Raw genomic sequence first — 21,894 nt, forward strand, 5'->3', positions numbered from 1 at the left:
AATACTTTGCTAGGTGAGCAGTAACTGCCCGCCACTGCTACTTTAGTATTATTTTTATTTCTTACTTCTATTACTACTGATTCATTTGAGGAATGTATTCTTACTTCCTGAACTATAAGTTCAGTTTTATGCAATAATAAAATTCCTCTGTTTGAAACTCTTATCCTTTCTATCCTGTCTGATAATAAAATATCCTTTTATTTTAAACCTGTGATGGTTATAGAGGCGTGTTTCACTAATTACAAAGACATCTGGTTTTATGATGTTAGTTATATCTTTGATCTCATATTTCTTGGAAGCAATAACACCCTGGATATTGATGTGTAGTACTGTGAATTTATCTATGATTGATAGTCTTACACTGCAAAATTAGGGATGACTAATGCAGATAGCCCTCGTGTAGCTTTGCATGAAATTCAAAACAAACCAATCATTGGTAAAACACTGCTAAATTAGGGACGGTTAGAACAGATAGTCCTCGGTAGCTTTGTAGGAAATTAAAAATGAATCTTCTACTGATTAGACTCTTAACCCTGTACACATCTGAAGCATAACTCTGTTAATTAAATATCCATATTAAAAAACACACATCTTTTATGAATTAGGTCACTCAAGAAACATATTAGTATTTGTTGGTATTAAAATGCTTGTACTACATAATAAATTAACAGTTGGAAATAGTTGGAGCCTCACTCTTTATTTGATACAGGTGTTGCATTGTTAACATTCTTAACATTATAACCCAGTTGACATCTGGGCTGTTGGATGTATCTTAGGAGAAATGTTATCAAATAAACCTATCTTCCCAGGAAAACATTGTAAGTTATTTTCCTTTTAAAATGTTGTGATAGATTTTATGAATGTTTTCTTGTAGTGAGGAGATGAAATGTTTTAGAACAAGTTCAGTAAATGTTTTATTTGTAAAGAATCACAGGTGTTACATTTACATTGTTGAATATTCATAATGCTTTAATATTGGCACAGAAAAAATTTACATAAAATGTTTGTGTGCAACTTAGTGGCTAGTTTCTTTTATTTTAAATCTAAGAATCCATTCTTTAATACTGTTGTTGTAAAACCACACTTCACAGCTATGAGTGCATTATAAGTGTGATAGTCATTTCCTGTTGGTCAAATTATTAATGAAAAAGAATTATTCTAATAATTAGTATTAACGTAAAATATAAAATGTGTGTCTATATATATACACACACACACATACATATATAATCAACGTTGTGAAATTAACACTGAAGAAAGAATGGTATATTAGTTTTGTGAGTTTTCAGTTTAAGATTTGTTTCAATATCTTCAAACTAATTTGGTTAAAGGTAGCTCTTATGCTGAACTTACCTTGGTATAATTACATACAGGCTTAGTCCCTATTAATTTGTTCATATGCTACTGCCAGCACTGAAAACTATAGTTTGTGTTCCATGGGATCCTTTTGTTAAAGGTGTTTTGAGGTTACTTGTACAGAGGTAGTAGTGAGTAATTTATTTGTAAAATTGTATTTCCTTCCTTGGAGTAACATTTTTCTTGATCATGAAATGTTCATCCATGCTAGCACTACCATTCATGGTACTTGTTTTTCCCTTTCTGGTTATTAAATCAACTGAATGTATGTGTTTTATCTGGTATTTACTCTAGTGTGCAACAAGCTATCCTTAAATTATCGGTGTAGAATAAAAAGAATAGTAGATAGCCATAAAATAAATATGACATTAGAGGGTACTCTGTGATAGGTTATGTACACTTTGACCTCATGTGGTGTAATATAACTGGTGTATAGAAGCAAAAAGAAAAACTTTCATACATGTTCTGATAAAATCCTTTTTTCCTTTTGATCTGAATTTGCCTCGACTTTTCATTTTTAATAGAATCATCCATTTAGTTGTTGTCTTAACCCTGACTCCTTAAGTGGACGTACATCTTTGTTGATGGTTGAGAAGTTTACAAATACTGTACTCATTTATGAATACTGTATCAACACAGAGAAGGATTATAATTCTAGGGTTAAGAAAGGTAGATTCTTCTGTTTTACAGAAGGTGATGACTAGCTGTCTTCCCTCTAATTTTACACTGCTAAATTATGGATGGCTAATGCAGATAGCCCTCATGTAGCTTTGTGCAAAATTCAAAACAAACCAAACTGATACTGTGAACACTGATATTTTTATATCAAACACTGGTGTCTTTGTTGTGTCAGTTTAGTTTAGGTGTCCATTAAAGCTCTGATAACTTGTGTTGTTAAAGAGGAAACCTGCTCCTTGTGAAATATCTAGTTATATTCAGCAGATATTTTATTACCAAATGAAACAAATAATTTATTAATACACAAACTTTTGGTCATTTATAACCTTTGAAACATTTCTATAAATATTAAAAAAATAACATCACCCTACCATGGGACCTCATGTTTTGTTTGAAAATTTCTTTAGTGCATGATTTTTTTTTTATTTTTTTTTGAGACAGTTTAATTGGTTTGTAAAGATACAGACATCAGGCACTGTTGAGAATAAATGTTCTTCATGTGGATTCGAGATTAATTTGTTGTCAATGCAATACATAACAGAACGTTTGTTACAAATGCTATTTTCTTAGTGGATTACTGATATAGTCTGTAAATGTGATTATGACAAAGATTATATCTTGTGGTTGATGGTTTAACTATTACAATTGTTTTTGAACATGTTCAGTAACTGAACTTTGACTGTTCATAAATATAAAATGTTGCATATCTCTGATGTAAACAGTGGTGCCATTAGTTCTAATTGTTGATTAAACGAACATGTTCTGAGTTGCACCATGAGTTCAGTATGCTCATACTGAAATATTAAATATGTACCATTTGTTTTCCAAACTTTTATTACTGTAATAAATTAGAGGAAAACTATTTTAGTCACACAAGATGTTTGCTTGTGTCGAGTGAGTAATGGAATGTGAGTTTTTACAAGCTAGTGTTTCTTTACTGAGTAATGGAATGTGAGTTTTTACAAGCTAGTGTTTCTTTACTTTATTCACACTCTTCTGTTCAAATTATCTTATTCAACCTGTCTGTAATTTCATGATATTACATTTAATAAACTAATTTTTTTTTATTTTGCACCCTAGATTTGGATCAGTTAAACCTTATTCTTGGGATTCTTGGTTCCCCATCACAAGAAGATTTCAGTTGTATCATCAATGAAAAGGTAAATAAATGATGTGTTCTTGTATAGGTTTTACACTAAAATGATTGAAACAAAGTTATTCTGGTTAACCTTGTCACTGTAATCTTTCGTAAATCAATATCGTAGCATAGAGACTGAAATGTGGTGTTAGTGGCTGGTTTAACTTGTAATATCTGTTAGTTAAGTCTCCATGTTATAGTCAGTTTATAGTGCTGTAGCCAGTCACAAGGCACTTGAGACATAGATGTCTGTTAAAATAATAATAATAATAATCTCAGATTTGAGTTTTCTAAGATAACTTTATTACCTGTGTTTGTCAAAAAATGAAATTGCATTTCATTGTTGATATCCAGCTGATTTCTGTACATCTGTGATGCACTGTTCAAAATATTTACTATCATTGCAAACTGCAATGACATCATATAGTTAAAATGAGAGAAAAATTGGTTCTTCTGTGGCTCTTTTATAAGGTGAGACAAAATAAAAACATTCATAAAAGGGAAGTACGTATAGGTCTAATAGTAAGCAATGATAAGTTTCCCTGGTACTCTACAGTATAATAAATTCTTTCGAACAAGAAATTGGATGCTAGGTTTGAGGGTTACAAGTATCTTGTACACAGTTAACATCAAGTTGATTGTCTTTTGTAACAGAAGATTAATCTGGTCACTTTACTCTGGTGGCCTGTTGCAGAGATTATAGTGGCCCTTACAAAAATAAAATTTACACAGTTTGAGGCCAGTGGTCACAGAAAGACTGGAAAACTACAATGAAAATTAAATCCACTTAATGTTATGTAAAAATAATAATAATAATAAACAGTGCCTGATTAAGAAGAAACATTCATTAAAATTCATTATTTATAGAATAATCTTTATAAAATGTCTTTTATTTTTCTGTTGTAATAATTTGAATTTGAAGTGTATGTGGGGGGTGTCTATGGGCAAGTGCCTCCTGTGATTTTTCACAGCTGGCAATATTCTAATTAAAAGTACGCTTTATCTACAAAAAAAATAATACAGTTGCATTTAGTTATGTTAAGTTCTTTGTCAGAATTAACCATTTATTTCTTTGATTGTGTAAACTATATTTCAGGCTAGGAGTTACCTCCAGTCACTTCCACCTAAACCCAAAATTCCATGGGAGAAACTATATTCAGGAGCCAATCCTCAAGGTAAAACTGGAATTTGTGTCACAGTACACCAACAGTGTATATGTTCTTTATGATACCTTTCTATTGATATATTTTGATAATATTTGTATGATTGTGTGCATGTTTTACAGTCAGTATCTTTGTGATCATTCTTGGACTTTAGAGAAACTATTTCAGATGTCAATGAAATCCTGATAATTTGATAAGTATTCTTTCTAAAGAACATGAAATATTCTGATTCCTGTAATACGATTTTGTGAGTCTTTCAGGTTGGAAAGTTGGTTGTTTGCCAAACAAGTTAGGTGGAAAATTCTTTATTTTTTCTGACCAGTGAGTCTATGAAAACTTACTTTTTTGTCTATCTTAGAAATGGACTTTTCAGGCCCAGTTAGTTTAGTCACACTTATATGCTGTTCAATAGGCATCTAATGTGTACTATTTATTTGTATATAAAAATTTGGTAAGAAAAACAAGCAAACTGAGATGTATATAAGAAACATAGCACATTAAATTCTGAATTTTTTTCTCTTGTCTAATTAGTATTTCATGCAACTAGTTCTGTAGTAGAAATATTTGAAGTAAGTTGTTTGTGCTTGTGTTACTTTCCAGTGAAAACTTCTTCATAGTACCTCTCTCACCACTTTACTGAAAAGTGATGGCTCGACATAGTCAGGTGGGATGAGGTGTTCCACTCGTAATCTGAGGGTCGCGGATTTGAATCCTCGTCGCACCAAACATGCTCACAATTTCAGCCGTGGGGACGTTATAATGTGATGGTCAATCCCACTATTCGTTGGTAGAAGAGTAGCCCAAGAGTTGGCAGTGGGTAGTGATGACTAGCTGCCTTCCCTCTAGTCTTACACTGCTAAATTAGGGACAGCTAGTGCAGATAGCTCTTGAGTAGCTTTGCGCAAAATTCAAAACGAACTGAAAAGTATAATTATTCAAGAGATAATTTGTTTGGTAATGGACATGTTAGCTCAGATAAAATCTTTCAATAAAAGTTTATTTTTTCCTATGTACTGAAAACAGCTCGAACGTAAGCCTTTAAAGCAAGAAACTCATAACACATGTCACAGAAAACTGTGTTGCATTCATACTTAAATGATGGTTGTTGGTGTTTAATACCAGGACTGTTTGCGTGCAATGTGTAACAAAGTCTCGGAAATATTGGTTTGTTGGGGTCTCTTGTCAGGTTTGGGTTGTAGTTCTGGAACTCTGATGTCTTGGTAATTTTATCCTAGATTGATTAGCATTAAAAAAAAAAGTTTAATATCTATTCTGCATAAATCAACTTTTAGTTAAGTCACAAATATTACATTAAATATTCTCATAAATGTTAGTGAACTACCAGAAAATTACCATCTCATGCAAGAAACTCTATGTACAGTATGAATTATTATACAATAAAATGATATTTATTATATGCATGTAAGATTAATAATTATATCATAAATGTAAGCAAATACTTTATAACTGTTGTCAGTATTGATAACTGTATTCAGTATGTCAAGGAGTTCAGCCAAAGGTCAGTAGTAGGATTAGGAATAATAAATAATTTTATGTTTCTATATTTATTTAAAGGAATTTCTAATAATTCTTTCCTCTTCCAGCTATAGATCTCCTGGACAGGCTGTTGACATTTAATCCCCAAAAAAGAATTACTTTAGAGGAGGCACTTGCCCATCCGTATCTCCAGCAGTATTATGACCCTGATGATGAGGTGAAGCACTTTCATTCATATGATAATAGATGTGATGCTATCAAACTGTGAAATGTGTCAATAGACATTGTGACAGAAAGATAGCATACTTTAGTGAAAATTAATCATTCTGGCAGTAAAAATTGAGACTACTTAAGGTTGGATACATAAAGTACAAAATTTAGTTTAATAAAGATTGACCTTTCGAACAAATTACCCTCCATTCTCCTGCTGGGGAATTCATTCAATATGAAACAGTTTTATCCTTTTCCTTATAAAAGCATTAAAGTTGTGTGAACAAATTGTAATATACTCTGTTCCATACCATTGTAGGACAGTTAATGGTTTTTCTTAATTCAGAATGGGCAGAATAAAATCTTCAATTGCACGTAACGTGTACATTCTAGTTAGCAGGTTGAATGGCTGTTATTCTGGTTTGTCGTCTCTCAAAATGGATAGAATTAAACATTCCCTTTCACGTAATGTGTACATTCAAGTCGGCAGATTGAATGGCTGATATCTGAAACAACCTGTAGGGATATTTTGTAGCCATATTTGATGTCTTTGTGTGTTTTAGATTACATATTCATGTTCAAATGTTTGTTTGTTTGTTTGTTTTTCTGAACACAGACTAATCAGATACTTCACTTAAATATTAAATTTCAAAAGAATAACAAATTATTTGTAAATAGGAATTTTCTTTCTGTGTGGAGCAGGAAAAAAATTTTCAGTAATGGAGATCATAAATCCTGTTGGAATTTAGCCTAAACAGAAGTATTTAAGGAGAATATTTTAATGAAATGATTTACTACTTTTATTATTCAAAATTGTAATAAAATATTAAAAACGTGGTACTAACCTAGTTCATTAACTTGTACAGTGGAATGTTTGAACAGTGCTACTCATAAATAACTACCCGAAGTTTGGAACAATCACAGTTAAGTTCATCTGATCAGTGTTATAATATCTTAATAATAAAACAAAAAGAAAGTTTTTACACTGTAAAGGCATCTGAAATTTTTTTAAGAAACTTAAGAACATTACATTATTTCCCATTATAAAATATTTTTAAAAAATCAGTGTCATATTTTTGTACTAACCATATTTGCAGATGGATTTCTTTTTTCAAAAACACCAGATAGCAGATTGATAATAATGAAGAAAACAAACTACCATGACTGCTGCACTGTTGAAAGTTAGATTTATTGTGTTTATTATTTTTTTTGGCCAGTATGCTGCATAATCATTAGCTCTTACCAGTAATGGAGAAGGTTGATTACATAACATTTGATGGTGCAATTGACAGTTGAATATCCTGTGAACTGTCATTACTTTCTTGTTAATCACAGTAAATAGTTGATTAACCTCTGTCTAGTTTTTGTGGGGGGTTTTTTACAGCATGAGAACTACATTATTATTTTTACTTTTGTCAAGTATTATAATTTATTTTGGACGATTTTCTGGTTTATTGTTATGTACATTTACATATTACTATTTCAAGAATTCTCTACAAATATCGAGAACAGGTAGTACTTCTGTAATATACATTTAAGAATATAGGACATGTGCAAAAAAGAAAACTATACAGAAACAAGCACTGGCATTAAAATAAATGTACAAGAGTAAATCCATTACACCTCCCTCCTAACAAATTATTAAATACAATACATTGTTAAAGAATTATATAATTTCAAAAATCATGACAGTAGGTGATATGATTAATACAAATAATCTTATGATAATAAAATTACATAGCACATAAAAGTGCACCAACACAGATGTTATCAGCTTTAACTGGATTCATCTAGGTGGCATGTGATTGAGTTTGGCATCAAGATTGGCCAAGGTGTTGGAATTATTCAGTTTGTTGTTATATTTATCTCCAACATTTTCAAACTTATGGGTTTCTGAGTCATAGAGACTCATTAATATCAGGAGAATGCTAAACAGCTAAAACATCTTCAGATGCATCTCAGATGTGATAGGGTTTCAACATTTCAATATGACACAGCTGGGGGTAGCCTTTCGCTGATCAGGTATTTTTAAAACATAGTCTGTCTCTTTGACTTTCCGAACAACCTTATAGGGACCATTGTGACTAGCTTTGAGTGGATGCCCCACAGTTGGTGGTAGTACTAAGACCATGTCATCAGGACTGGACTTGCATTCTTCAGCCTTGCAGTCATAAATGGTTTTCATTCTAGCTTGGGATGACTTCAAGTTATCTTGAGCCAGTTCATAAGCACTTAACAATCTGGACCAGAGCTGGAAAGCATAATCCAATAAGTCAATTTTTTGGGGTAATCTTCCAACTACTGTTCCTTCAGCAACTTCAGAGGATCACACACTGAATAGCCAAATAATAATAATAAATTAACTCTTTCATCCCAATCCTTCTTATTATCAAGAGAGTAAGTCCATATCATATGTTTTCATGGTGTAATGGAATCTTTCAAGAGCATCTTATAATTTGATCTGTCTAGTACTGAGCTGGTAAACAACCCAAACATAAAATTTGATCCCTGATCAAACTGAATTTCTTTGACAAAGCCAAGAAAAATAAAGAAGTTAATCAATCTTAATTATTTTTTTTCTGTGATGTTTCTTGAGGGGATAGCTTTAGGGAATTGTGTGGAAGCAAACGTGGTAGTCAACAAATACTAGTTCCCTAATCAAGTTTTTGGTAAAGGCCCAACACAGTAATTACACAACTGAAGGGTTCTTTGAAAGCTGAAACAGGTTTCAAAGAAGCAATAGGAATTTTCTGGTTAGGTTTTCCAACCACTTGACAAGTTTTACAAAACTTTGAAACATCTTACATAATTTTTGGCCACAAGAAATGTCTCATAATTTTGTCACATGTCTTCTTACCTCCTAAGTGACCACAGATGGGGGAGTTCATGGGCCACTTTCAATATATCGGAACGATGCACTTTTAGAACAACACTTAACTATAGCCCAGTCCTGTGAGACTGGTATATTTGGTAGTCTCCATTTGCTAATGAGCACACTATTTTTGAAAAAGTAACCATTTGGAACTTTCTCTAGTTCATTTTTTGGGAGTTCGTATTTAAATAGTGATGAGATCTGCAGATCTTTTTCTTGCTAATCAGTCATTTGCTTTAAGCAAATGGAACTTTGTCAAGTGAACCAGATCCATCATTGTCACTCACCAATGAATTGTCAGTAAGACAACTATTTAAAAGATACCTGTTGGGTCCAAAGAAGTGTCTGAGACAAATCCATGATATTGTCCTCTGAACACATGTCTATCATTTCTTTTTGGCTTAATAATACTACTAGATGTGATGCTAAAAAATAAAAGACGTTTAAATATTTCAAGGGTTAAAAAATTGGTTTTTGATCTAATCTGATTTTACTTTTTGTAGCCCGTAGCTGAAAAACCATTCCGATTTGAAATGGAACTTGACGACCTGCCAAAAGAAAGACTCAAAGAACTGATTTTTGAGGAGACAGTGTGCTTTAAACATAACCTTCAGCAGTAAATGTTTATCAGGTAAGAGTTTACCTTACATTTCACAACCATCTTTATTTTGTCACTGTAGCTTGGATTCAAGAAAAACTGCTGGGCAAAATGTTATTGTTTAGTACTGTTAAACTTTCTTCAAGGCCTGGTGGGTTAGGGCAGTCGACTCGTGATCATGAGTTCAAATTTTCCAAATAAACATGCTCGTCCTTTCAGTCGTAAAGTCATTATAACATAACAGTATCACTGTACATTGGTGAAAGAGTATTACAAACCTTGGTAATTCTTAGTGTTGAATACTATTTTCATTCTAGTCTTATCGCATCAAAATTAGATATGGCTAAGAGGGAGAATCCTTGAGTAGCTTTTCATGAAATTTAAAAAATGAAACATTTAAAGTAGGGTTTCTTAACTGATGGTCCATGGGGAGCTCAGAGGGTCCATGAATGAGGGGTTAAAAGACAACTTTTTCTCCATTATTTTGTGAATGTTTCTTGAGAGGGCATCCATAGCTTTTGAATTAGATTCTCAAAGGGGTCCTTGGCCAAAAAAGATTAGGAAACACTGATTTAAAGTTTTTTTTCAAGTTTCTAACAGTTTCATCACCACAGGTGTCCACTCAAGTGACTTATTCCAAGGTGATACTATTATATTTGCCTAAGGACTGGCTAAATTTTTCTTCATTAAAAAACTGATAAAACTATAACAGGGGTTCCCAACCTTTTGGCACTCGCGACTTGAAAATGTAATTGATGAAATAAAATTAATGTTATCCCAAGCTACTTCTAACAAGGCTACTCGACTCCCCTGCCAAGGCTACGCGACCCACCGGTTGGGAACCCTTGCTCTATAAGAACTGAATTCTAGTACCCTATAAATCTCTTGAAGCACAAATTGTAATGTAAATTTAACCTTGGATAGTCTCTAATTCTTAAAATTAGTTCCTAGTATTCTCTGTTTACCATGCATTTACTCGAAACTGCAATATTATTGTTACATGTTGTTTAATATGAATAAATTTGAAGAAAAACAATCTGGAAAGGGACAGATTTAAAAAAAAAAAAACTTGGTGTTTTTATGGAAGTAAGTATCTTGTTACAGTTGTACCCACTTATGTGGTATATATTTTGCATTGATAATTATATATGTGTATATAACTTCCTATCTGGTACTTTTTATATTTTTCACTCTCTCTCATTTTAACATTACCTTAGTTTAAATTAAGTCCCATAAGTTTATGAGAAGTTTACATGGAATCAAACCTTGATTCCTCCTTCAGATTTGTAATTTGTATGTAATTTTTGGTTTATGTACTATTTATAGAAAAGTTTATTTTAAAATGAATCCAACCACAAATGCCAGATGAATGAAACTTCTTAAAAATGACTTTTCAACTTGATAGGTATGTTAAAACAGGGGTATCCAAACTACAGCCCACGGACTGCATCCGGCTTGCCAACAGCTTATTAAAGATATAATTTTTTAATATTGTAAAAATAAAATATAATTGAGCAAAAGCCAGTTTAGTTGCAGTACAGCCAGCCACCATCAGTTCACTAAAGTAATAAAATGATGTAAGGATATCATTATCATTTTTAATGGTATAAAAATAGATTATAAAACATAATTGAGGAAAAGCCAATCTAGGTGTGATACACTTTTCTATTAGCTGGAAAATGTCATATCGCTTAGTGCTGTGTTGTCTCATTTCCTTTCTCTTCTTCCCTTGTTTTTAAAGAACAGTGGAGCATGGACTACTTCGTTATTGAATCATGTAACAAAGTGTGCTTAACCTGCAATGAGACTATCTCAGTGCTAAAAGAATACAACACCAGCTTATCAAACTGTTCTCAGTTCACGGGAAAGCTACGTTCAGACAACTTTGAAACCTTGAAATGTAACTTAATATCACAACAGTTTATGTTTAAGAGGAACAAAGTTGCCACAAGAGTAAGTTTCTTAGTGGCACATCCATTAGGCAAGCGAAGAAAACCATTTATCGATGGTGAGCTAATTAAGTTATATATAATTCAAGCAGTTAAAGAAATGTGTTCAGAAAAAGTAGACTTATTTAAGATTGTTAGCCTTTTGGCAAATAATAGTTGCTCATAAAGTCAAGGACATTGAAAACAGTGTTGTGTTTCAGCTGAAAGATAAGGGCAAAGAGTTTGACTGCTTTTCCACTGCACTTAATGAGTCAACATTACGGTTGCTATTGTTTATTTGCAGAGTCAATACTAGTTTTGAAGTGACTGGAGAATTAGCTTCTGTGCACAGTATGTATGGAACAACCACAGGTGAGGACATTTTCAAAGATGTTGAAAAATCACTAACTCTGTACAACCTGGAATGGAAACTGCTTTAGTATGTTACAACAGATGGTGGTAGAAATGTGTAGTGCAGGAAAAGGTTTAATTGGGTACATTTACAAAGCTGTTGAAAGTGTGGGTTGTTCCAAGCCTATGGTTCTTCCTGTATTATTCATTAGCAGACATTTTGTGGAAAATATCTGGATGTGTCATGTGTCATGTCACCTGTAGTTTCAACAGTGCACTTCATTCTCTCTTGTGGAATTGACCATTATCAATTCTTTGAATGTTTGGCAGAATTTTCATTTAAGAAAATTTCAATCTCAGTTCTAAGCTCAAAAAATTGCAACACAACCTTCCCACAGCTAAGCCATCAATCTAAAGTGTGGTAGGGCAAGTTGGGATTTTTTAGCTTAGAACTGAGATTGATATTTTCTTAAATGAAAAGAACTACTCTCAACCGTTACACACAAACAGTGAATGGCTTTGAAAATTAGCTTTTTCTGTAGACTTGACCATGTACCTGAATGAATTCAATCTTAGGTTACAAGGCAAAGCCATGCTTATCTATGATATGTTCACCAAGGTGAAAGCGTTTCAGCAATAACTAATTCTTTTTGAGTCCCAGTTGACAAGGAGTTGCTTCACACACTTTCCATGTTGTGAAAAGTTCAAGCAAGAAACAGGATCCCCATTCTCATGCAGGTTTGCACAAGATATCCTTTTTGACTTGAAAGTACAGTTCAAGGAGTGTTTTTCAGATCTTAATGAGAGTGTAACAGAAATAAGGACCTTCTGAAACACATTTGATTGTGTTATTGATTAACTTTCACCTTATGTTCAAATGGAAGTGGCTGATCTGCAATCCAGCTATATGTTGAAGGACAAGTACACAGAAGGGAAACTAACAAGAGTTAAATAAATGCCTTCCATGTGATCAGTATGTTCATTTAAAAACTTTACTTGTGGATTCATTTCAGTTTTTGACACTAAATATTTCCCTGAAGACATTTTCAAAGATGAAGTACGTGAAATCTAGTTACAGATCAGCCTTATCTGATGAGCATTTGTAGTCATTTTTGATGATAGGGAACACTAACTTTGAACCTCAGTTAAGTGTAATTTTGTCATAAAAACACCAGTTTCATGCTTCTCACTAATGGTAAAAAAAAAAAAAAGACAATTATACACCTTGAATATTTTCGATATGTGCTCTTATGAGAAATACATTAGTGATGTTGTATTTTGATCATTTATGCATCCCTACTTAATTTTACCACAACTCCTTGGGTCTGCAAAGCCTAAAAAGGTTTGGAGATCCCTGCATTAAAACCTATATTTACCCGGAGTTTTTAGCTGTATTTATTTTAATAATAGTTTCTAGTCTGCAGTGTGTACTTTAGATATATGAATTTAGCTAACAAGCTTATTATGTGTTGTATCATTTAAAGACCCTAAAGAGCTAAGTTAAGTATTTGTAGTCCATTATTTCTTAATTTTATATTCAGTGCATTGTGAGTACTCAACGAAAACACTGAAATGATGTTGTTTTCTTATTTTCTTTTTAGTGTCAGAAGAACTTTCCCTGTCTAACAATAAATCAGTTTGCCAGGTGTTTGAATCAACTTTTTGATACCCCATCACCTGCTGGTGTGATGAGGTATTGTGGGAGTCACACAACAAACACTGTTTCTGCCTGTATTCTAATTCCTCTTATTGACCTTGCATAGTTATATTAATGTTACAGTGTAGCTTGTTTCTTTTTTTATCCCTGTTTACCACACTGGTGTGGCATTGATAACAGGGAACGTATACTGGTCAAGAATAAGTGTACCTAATTGAAGTTCAAATTAAATATGTTACGTGAATTTTTGTTTAATATGTACCAAAAGCTTGTTTGGTTTGGTGTGTTGTATAAAAGAACTATTTTGCTTCACAATGTTAGGTACTTCGCATCTTAAAACTGAATTCTCAAGAGGTTCTTAGCAATAGTTTAAAACTTGGTGAGTATCCCTTTCTTACTATAACTCACGATAGTGCTGGTACAGTTTGTTTTACATGCATTGTTTTGTTGTCTTTATCCAGTTTATTAGAGGGTTTATTGTTTAAAATTACTGATATCTCTTGCTGTGTTAAAGTAACATCAAGACAGTTATGTTACATTGAGTTTTGTGAGTAGTAGTTCATTTACTTCTTTAACCTGTATACTTCTGAGAATTGGGTTTTCCATCATTGCTGATAAGTGTTCTATAATTCATGTCTTCTTGAAACTTATCCAAAAATTTAGTATAACTGCTTAAATCAAAAATATTAAATGTTTAACAGTATGTGTAATTTAAAAGCTAATATCTCTCAGCACTGTCCAACACTTTTAAAATGGCTTCTTCTTGGGGGGGAAAAATTATCTTATATGCACACACACACAATATCTATAAATTAGAAGTTAAGGTATTACCTGATTAAAAATTATAATTAAATATATTTCTATGAGAATTTTCTGAGACAAGGTGATTTATAAATATTACAGAATAAAAATGGGGGGAAAGGGTTTGAGAAATGTTTCATTTTTATCACTTTAAAATTTATTACATTGTAAAAAATAGTTAATGCTCAAAAAAATTCAATGGTGAAGAAAATTATTTTGTAAGTAATATCCATTACAATTATAGCTTTTTTAAAAACTTCTGTCTCAGTAGACTCGCTTAAAAAAAGTGTACCATGCATAATTCAGTTACAACCTGAAATTGGGTAGGACTCTTTTTTTTTTTTACCATTATGTGCCCCTTTATGTTTGTGCATTATTTAGTATCATTACTAGGTGTTGTAAAATTATTTCAGTTTTTGTTGTAGAGATAATAGATCCTGCATGTTGCAGAAAGTTTGGTAGGAAGTGTTTATGTTTTAAATTAAATCAGTAAATTTATTGTCTTTGCTGTACAAACTTTATACAATGTATTCTCTATTTCTCTTGCAGTATTTTTTCTAATAAATGGTTAGGTGTTTAACAGTTTTTCTGCTAAGGAAGTTGTGCTTGTTATTCAGTTGTTAACAGATTTTGTTTATGACACTGATGTAGCTTGTCAGGACAACTGTTTTGCTGTTGTGTTTTTATAACTTTGTAATTTGATATAAGCTTAATGTAGTTAGCAAATTTAACTATCACAAACATAAACTGACTCGATATGGAGATACAAAATCTTATGCATACAGGTAACTGTTCAGTTTATGGTATTGTAAGGTTCTTTAAAAAATGTGTAATTGAAATATAAATTAGAAATACTCTAGATTGTTCTTCAGATAGTTGAAAACTTCTGTACTATTTTAGAAGTACTTGAATATATTGCTTGGAGTTGGCAGTTTTGAATGTGAAAACAAAAACGAATTTATGTGATGAATTCATGTTGAAGAGGTTGTGATTCATCGTTACATGATGATATTTTGCTGTTAATCATGTTAAAATTATATTGGTCTTATAAAGTTAGTTTTTCATTAGTTGTTTGGATGATTAGATCTCTAAGGTGCTACCATTGTGCTTTTTTTTACATCATATCAGAAATGTTACGTCTGTTTCTAATGGCTAAAAAGCTGAAACTTAAAAGTGTTCATGTTGATGAACTAGAGCAAACTTTAAATTGGAACTTTTCAAGATGCTATAGGTGCCATTTAATAATGGTTTAAAACTTGGATACTAGAACAAATGTTCTACTTGTTAAACCATCTCTTTGCTACATGTAATATTCAAATAATTAATCTTGGAAAAGGTATAGCTTAGGCTGTCAAATAATCTTTTTTTTTAATAGTTATACCTTATATCTTTAAGTTTCAAGTAGGAAACAACTTAATTTCTTGTTTTTTCTATGGGTTAGGATTTTCTGAAATGTGTACATTTGTTTGTCAACTCTTTACATATTTGTGAAGCAATGCCTTTAGTCTGTACAGTTTATTTTTCTCGTAAATTAACATCTTTGTTTCATCAGGAGCTGTTAACCCACTTGTAAATAGTATGTCAGATTTCTTTAAGGGGGGAGCCAACAAACAATATTTAATCGGAACCATATCTTTGAATTTTATCCACTACCAGGTGGTAATATTCAAAGGATTCATTAAAGTGCAGAGGCTGAGATGTACATTACGTAAACGAGGGGATGGTTCTCCTCTGTTTCTGTCTGCTGCATTTTTACCTCACTTAATGTTGTTGTAGTTTGATATTAATTCAATGTAAAAGAAACATTTCCCAAAACTTTGACACTGTCCTGGTGGCTGTTAAAAGTAGCACAAAGTGTTTTAAAATTAATGTTATGTAAGGTGCAGAAATACATTAAGTCAACATTTAAAGAATATTTTTAATTAAACACCTCTGTTTATGATTAAAACCAAACCATAAATTACATGTTTTGTTTCCAGTTGTTAAAAAGAATATTCATTTTCACCATTATAATTAGTTATCCTATGTATGTATTTATATTAACTTGTGTTTCTAACTTCTTGCCTTGGTTACATTTATTTTATATATGGTTTTGCTTCATTGCTGCTGATTAGGTACATTTTACTCAACAGCCTTATAGATGATAAAATTAACTATAAACTGAAGTTGTAATAATATGTTTATGAATGAATTTGTGGCTACTAGAGTTTTGTATCCAAACAAAGCATCAGCTATTTTTTCTAAGTGGAATTCATGGATACTTTTAAGGTATAGTAGTCATGTATTGCATTAATATAATGAATAATTTTTAAAATATTGCACAACACTATAAAAAAAAACAAACTTAGTTACATGTATGAACAGCAAAAAAATAACCATGATACTTTTATGTTGTGTTTAATTCAGTATTTTCCAAGTAGTGATTCTAATTTTAGGGAAAGCTGTGGTTCTGTAAAAAAAAATTGACTGAATGTCATGAGTTCAAGTAAACTGACAGTTTTGGTTAAATGTAATACCATTAATATTGAAAGTTTAAAATGTTTCATAGATGTTAGTATTATTACTGTTCATTGGAGAGAAATTAAAATTGGAACACTTTATACACCAGCCATTTATAACAATATTTAAACATTAAAACATACCCTACCTGCTTCAATGCATGTTTCACTTCATTAATAATAAATATGTAAGTGAAATTAGCAAGTGTTAGGTGACAACTGTTGGATAATTTCATCACAGGAGACGGCTACTGGTCTGCCTGAACCTTAAGATTTGTACATAGGTTGGAATGTATTTTTTGGGATAATGTTGTATCTTTTACTGCAGTCTTACTTAATTTTCTTAAAACTAAAACTGCACCTGAAAACCATGGTGTTCTTTGTGTCTTATTAATGCTTTTGAATATATAATTGTTGTTAGTGAAAAATCTACTTCAAATGATATGATAAAGAGGAAGAGAAATGATGCTTTGGAAGAAAAAATTTTACTTTTAAAATATATCATCATTAATGTTAGTAATTGTTACATTTGTTTAGATATAAAGAAGAAATGTCTCAAAATGTGATTTTACTTTTAAAATTTAGCATTTATATTTGTGGGTTACAAACATTTTTTAGTTTATAAATAATATTGCTGAGCAGTAGTTACTTGGAGAGGTTAATCTTCTAGTGTAAGTTAATTATAACATCTCAGCTTACTAGTCTTTACTTAGTCATTCGTGATGGGTGTTTCACCGTAAGTTCATCTTCGTTTGGAAAGGTTGAGACTTGTTGGTTTTTTTATGTAATTTTTAATACAAACTAGGCTGTTAATTTACAAGCTCTAGTCTTACTTGTGAAAAAAAAAACTATCTTGTGATTATATGTTTATGTTAAGCACTTTTTGTAAATATTTATCAACAAGTGTACAACTTGACCATGAATAAACGAAAATCAAAATTTTTACAGTTGTCGTTCATGGTGCTACTTATAGCATTTCTAGTTTGTCCATTCTATCAGTTCTTATTGCTTTTAATTTTATTATTATTTGAATTTCAATTTTTTTAGATATGTGTGTGTGTCAATATATATATAAGGAATAAATGAACAGTGTATGAAAATTTAAATATAACCTTGTTGTTGTATGGTTAATTTGTGTGTGTGTGTGTTGAAAATCAAAAGCTTTGTAAGTTTAAAGCACATTTGTGGTGTAATGTGGCTGAAGAACAGCTTTTAATTCATACGTAATTGTAGTGGAAAAAGGTTTTTTATATTAACATCGAAATAAGTGTATTTACTGCTGCCTGATATGTATAATTTAGCCGATGTATTGTTCGTTCTTCCTTACCGGTCTTGTTATACATTGTTATTGAAGTACAGTGTCGTGTGTGTGTGTATTGTCTGCTGTATGATCATTTAACATAACCAAACAAAATGTTATGCTTGGATATGAAACAATCTTTGTATATGCCTCATCTTCTTTTCTTAACACATTTTTCAGTAATGCAGTATAAAAAAAGGTTAAATGATACTGAAATAAACTGTACCTCAGCTAAGTGATGTGTGTGTGTGTGTGTGTGTGTATACATGTGTTTTGTGGGTTAAAAGGTTATTACTGAATTCATTTTACTTCAGATATTACATGTTTTATTAATATTTTATTTTAATAACAAATGCTAATATTTGAAATACTAAATTCTGTACTTTGTAGTGTAAATTGTTTAAAAATGTTTTTAAGCTCTTTAAAACTTTTCAATAATATGGTTATCATTCTTTAACTGAAAAATAATTCTAGTGGATATTTTGTTTTTATACCATTTCGAGGAAAATTTCCTTAAACATTCACCACTTGGGTTCTTGTCTTTTTTTTTCAGTCAAATTTAAAATTGTTTCTCTGTCTTTCTACATGAATGTTTAGTGTTATTGCTAACAAGACAATGTGAATTTAATTATTACTATTGTGTATATGTTTCCTTACAAATTTCTTGTGTCATAATAAGGACTTCAATATTTTATACATTTCAGATTTAAAAACTGTACTTTTATCTGTGGTATTTTCTCTCTCTTCTGTGATTGGTTAAAGTATTCTTTTGTGACAAGGTAATAGCCTATGTCCTAATAGATTTATTGCAAGGTAAAGCAAAATTATTGAGATAGTTGAATATTTATTATGTCATTGCTGTAGGTGGTGGTAGCTAAGAAATATATTTTGTTTCTTTATTATATAAAGTATTGATTATTGTATGTTTTTAATGCAATAAAATATTTGATTTTATATATTTTACTGTGTATGTAGAACAAATTAGTGATACCAGGTTTCAGGTGAAGTCATTGTTTTTGTCAAGATTTCTGGACCACTTCATCTAATGCAGCTAATTTGATTTTTTTTTTTTAAGTACCATTCCATTTTTTGAAATATGAAGTGAAAACAAAAAATGATTAATGTATACTGCCGTTTGTTTAATAAAAGTAAGCATTTTTTGTTTACTAAAATGAATAACTGATGGCTAGATGATACATTAATAAGTTAATATTTGAATTTTATAAAATAAATAAAATCCAGTTGTGGAATGGCTTAGAATATTATAAATTAACTGAATATTTCTAATTGCTGATGATTCGTTTTTTTAAGCTGTCTTTGCTTTTAGATTACTTGTCTTTTTAAGACAGTTCTAGTTGTAGTATGAACAGGTTTCATTCAATTATCTTTGGAAAGCTTTATATTTTTGTTGTTAGATGTTAAATAGTGATGTAAAGCTCATATTATATGTTATTAATTATTCTTGATTTAACAAATTTCCATAAAATGTAATTACTATTAAATTAAGGTCTCATGTTTCAGTGTGATAATTGTTTCTTTAATTGTACATTTGTGATATGCATGTCATTTATGTGTATTTTTTCTTCAGTTTTTCAAATTTGGGAAATTAATAAAAGGTTTCATTAAGACTAGAAATATTATTTTATATGCATGGAAACAAATTCATCACTTAAATGACAATTTTTCATTTTGAAATTCAAAACACAATGCCATATTTAGATTAAAATGCAGTGAACTCGATACGTTTTTTAACAATCTATGGTTATTATACGTAAAACAATATTGTATTTATTTGTATGTTAGCAACTTCTACATAAGACATTCTGCTTTTTTCTCCAGAAACAAGTCGCATTAGCAACACCTTCGCAGAGCCCTATTTTCACTAAGTAGGTAGAGATTTAGTAGCTATTCCCACCTGTTTTACAATAACCCTTACTCATACATGAGTTTTTACCATCCAGTAGTAACAATTAAACTCTTCCTGAAATTTATATATTTAATTTTTTTTAGTACCAATCATCTTTTAAGTAACTGTTTTAACTGTTAAAACTCGCTGTTTATGAGGTCAAATATGCGGGTATGAATTGGAAGAATATGTCGTATTTGCTGCGGGTATGAATTGGAAGAATACGTCATCGTATTTGCAAGTATTAATATTCTCCTCTATGATTTCTGGATCTTTGACTTGGGTCAAGAAAGTTAAGTAAAGATATAAGTATTTTGCTAGTGGAGCACTGTTTACTTCATTTCCTGAGCTGGTTTTCTGTCTTTTTCTACTTAACACGTTTGCTTCCACACAATAAATTAAATACAGAAAGAAACAAATATTCATGATGGACCCAGGATCAGCCAATAAGTTACAAACTTGTATTCCGCGAGAGAAGTGTGGCTTTGAAACGTAATTGGTTATGACCCACCAGTGGACATATGGCAGCGAATATGTTGAACGTAACATTTTGCTTTGTTTCTTACCTCATAATCGCAGTTACATCTAAAATAACAATAAGTCTGTCTCAGATGCTAGCAGAACAAATAGTAACCATCTTTAAAATAAGCATAATGCATTTTAAAAATTTGAAGCTAGAAAGAATTCTTGAGGTATTCATATGTAAGAAATCAGAGGGGGGTGATAACTAAAAGTAACTTTAAGACAATTTATACATCTTGAGCTCAATATTTAAATAAAGACTATTACTGAGGTACGGGACCGGTTCTCTTTATTAGTTTCTTTATATTGACCATTGCATTAAGGACAGTGTTACCACACTACTTTGAAGTAAACAATAGTGTGATGAAAGCCTAACATCTCATATTGTGTGAAGATATATATTTGACTCACAATTTAAATTTGTGTCAGTAGAATCTTTTCACCCTTTTCCTATTTTCTGTAATTTGCATGTTATATCGTTCATCGTTACTTGCTAACTTTTACACATTTGTTTCAGTACTCACGCCTATAAATGAAAATCTTACGCATTTTAAAAATTCCAAAGATATTTATTTTTGATGAAATCATAAATTTCGACGTTTGAGAAAACTAAGACTTCTACAGTGAGAAGTATAACATGATTTAACATTACATTTTATGTGAGAAACAACTACGGAATGCTAACCAACGGCATTTGCACTGCATATTTAGCCCCTAGTGGTAAATGTACGGACTTATAACACCAAAATTCAGGCTTCTTTAACCCACTGAAGATAGACTGCGTTGTAACTTCGCGCGAAATCAATAACAACTAAAAATATAATATTTAAATCCAGTAAAAGTGTTAACTTTAGCGCCCTCTAGTGTATCCTTCAAATCTTATGTTGCATTCGCGGTACGCGATATTTAACTCCATTTAACGTGTCATATTTACATGAATAATATTTATTCAATATTATATTTTAATTTAAAAAATAGTGAATTCATTCCACTTCAGAAACTACTACTACAACTAATAACAACTCTGACAGACTTCCGTAGTATTCAGTACTAAATTAAAATGGAAAACATCAAGAGATTCCTCTCTATTTTTATATATATTCTTGTGTCTTTAGAGTATGTGTAAATATTATTCTTTATTTGTTTTCACCAGTTTAGTGTATAATATTATCGAGTAATAACTTTGTCATTAGTTGTGTAAATGCATTCCTAACTTTCGAATCATTCTTGGTAATACTAACATCCTAGTTCTAAATTGAAATTATACTCAAGTGAAAAAAGTAAATATTTCTGTTTAGAATTATTGTGATATATAAAGTATAAATTCAGCGATTTATAAATTCAGATTTGAACCATTGTGATTGCCTATGAGAAAAAAACGATATTTCCAGTAAGGCCTTCCCCGTATTATACTCTTAC

At 31.1% G+C, this 21,894-nt stretch overlaps 1 protein-coding gene across 1 annotated transcript in view; it reads left to right on the top strand.

The window, feature by feature from the left end:
• Positions 1 to 19,682, top strand: part of LOC143244156 (mitogen-activated protein kinase 1-like) — a 38,445-nt gene extending 18,763 nt beyond the window's left edge. Inside the window, exons 6-11 of the mRNA XM_076488328.1 lie at positions 747 to 818; positions 3,115 to 3,194; positions 4,269 to 4,347; positions 5,940 to 6,049; positions 9,418 to 9,545; positions 13,393 to 19,682. Of these exons, the coding sequence (XP_076344443.1) occupies positions 747 to 818; positions 3,115 to 3,194; positions 4,269 to 4,347; positions 5,940 to 6,049; positions 9,418 to 9,534 (458 nt within the window). The 3' untranslated portion in view covers positions 9,535 to 9,545; positions 13,393 to 19,682. The remainder of the gene's footprint in view (positions 1 to 746; positions 819 to 3,114; positions 3,195 to 4,268; positions 4,348 to 5,939; positions 6,050 to 9,417; positions 9,546 to 13,392) is intronic.
• Positions 19,683 to 21,894: the final 2,212 nt, after the last annotated feature.

The sequence above is a fragment of the Tachypleus tridentatus genome, chromosome 2 (genome assembly GCF_004210375.1).
Source record: "Tachypleus tridentatus isolate NWPU-2018 chromosome 2, ASM421037v1, whole genome shotgun sequence".
NCBI lineage: Eukaryota > Metazoa > Arthropoda > Merostomata > Xiphosura > Limulidae > Tachypleus > Tachypleus tridentatus.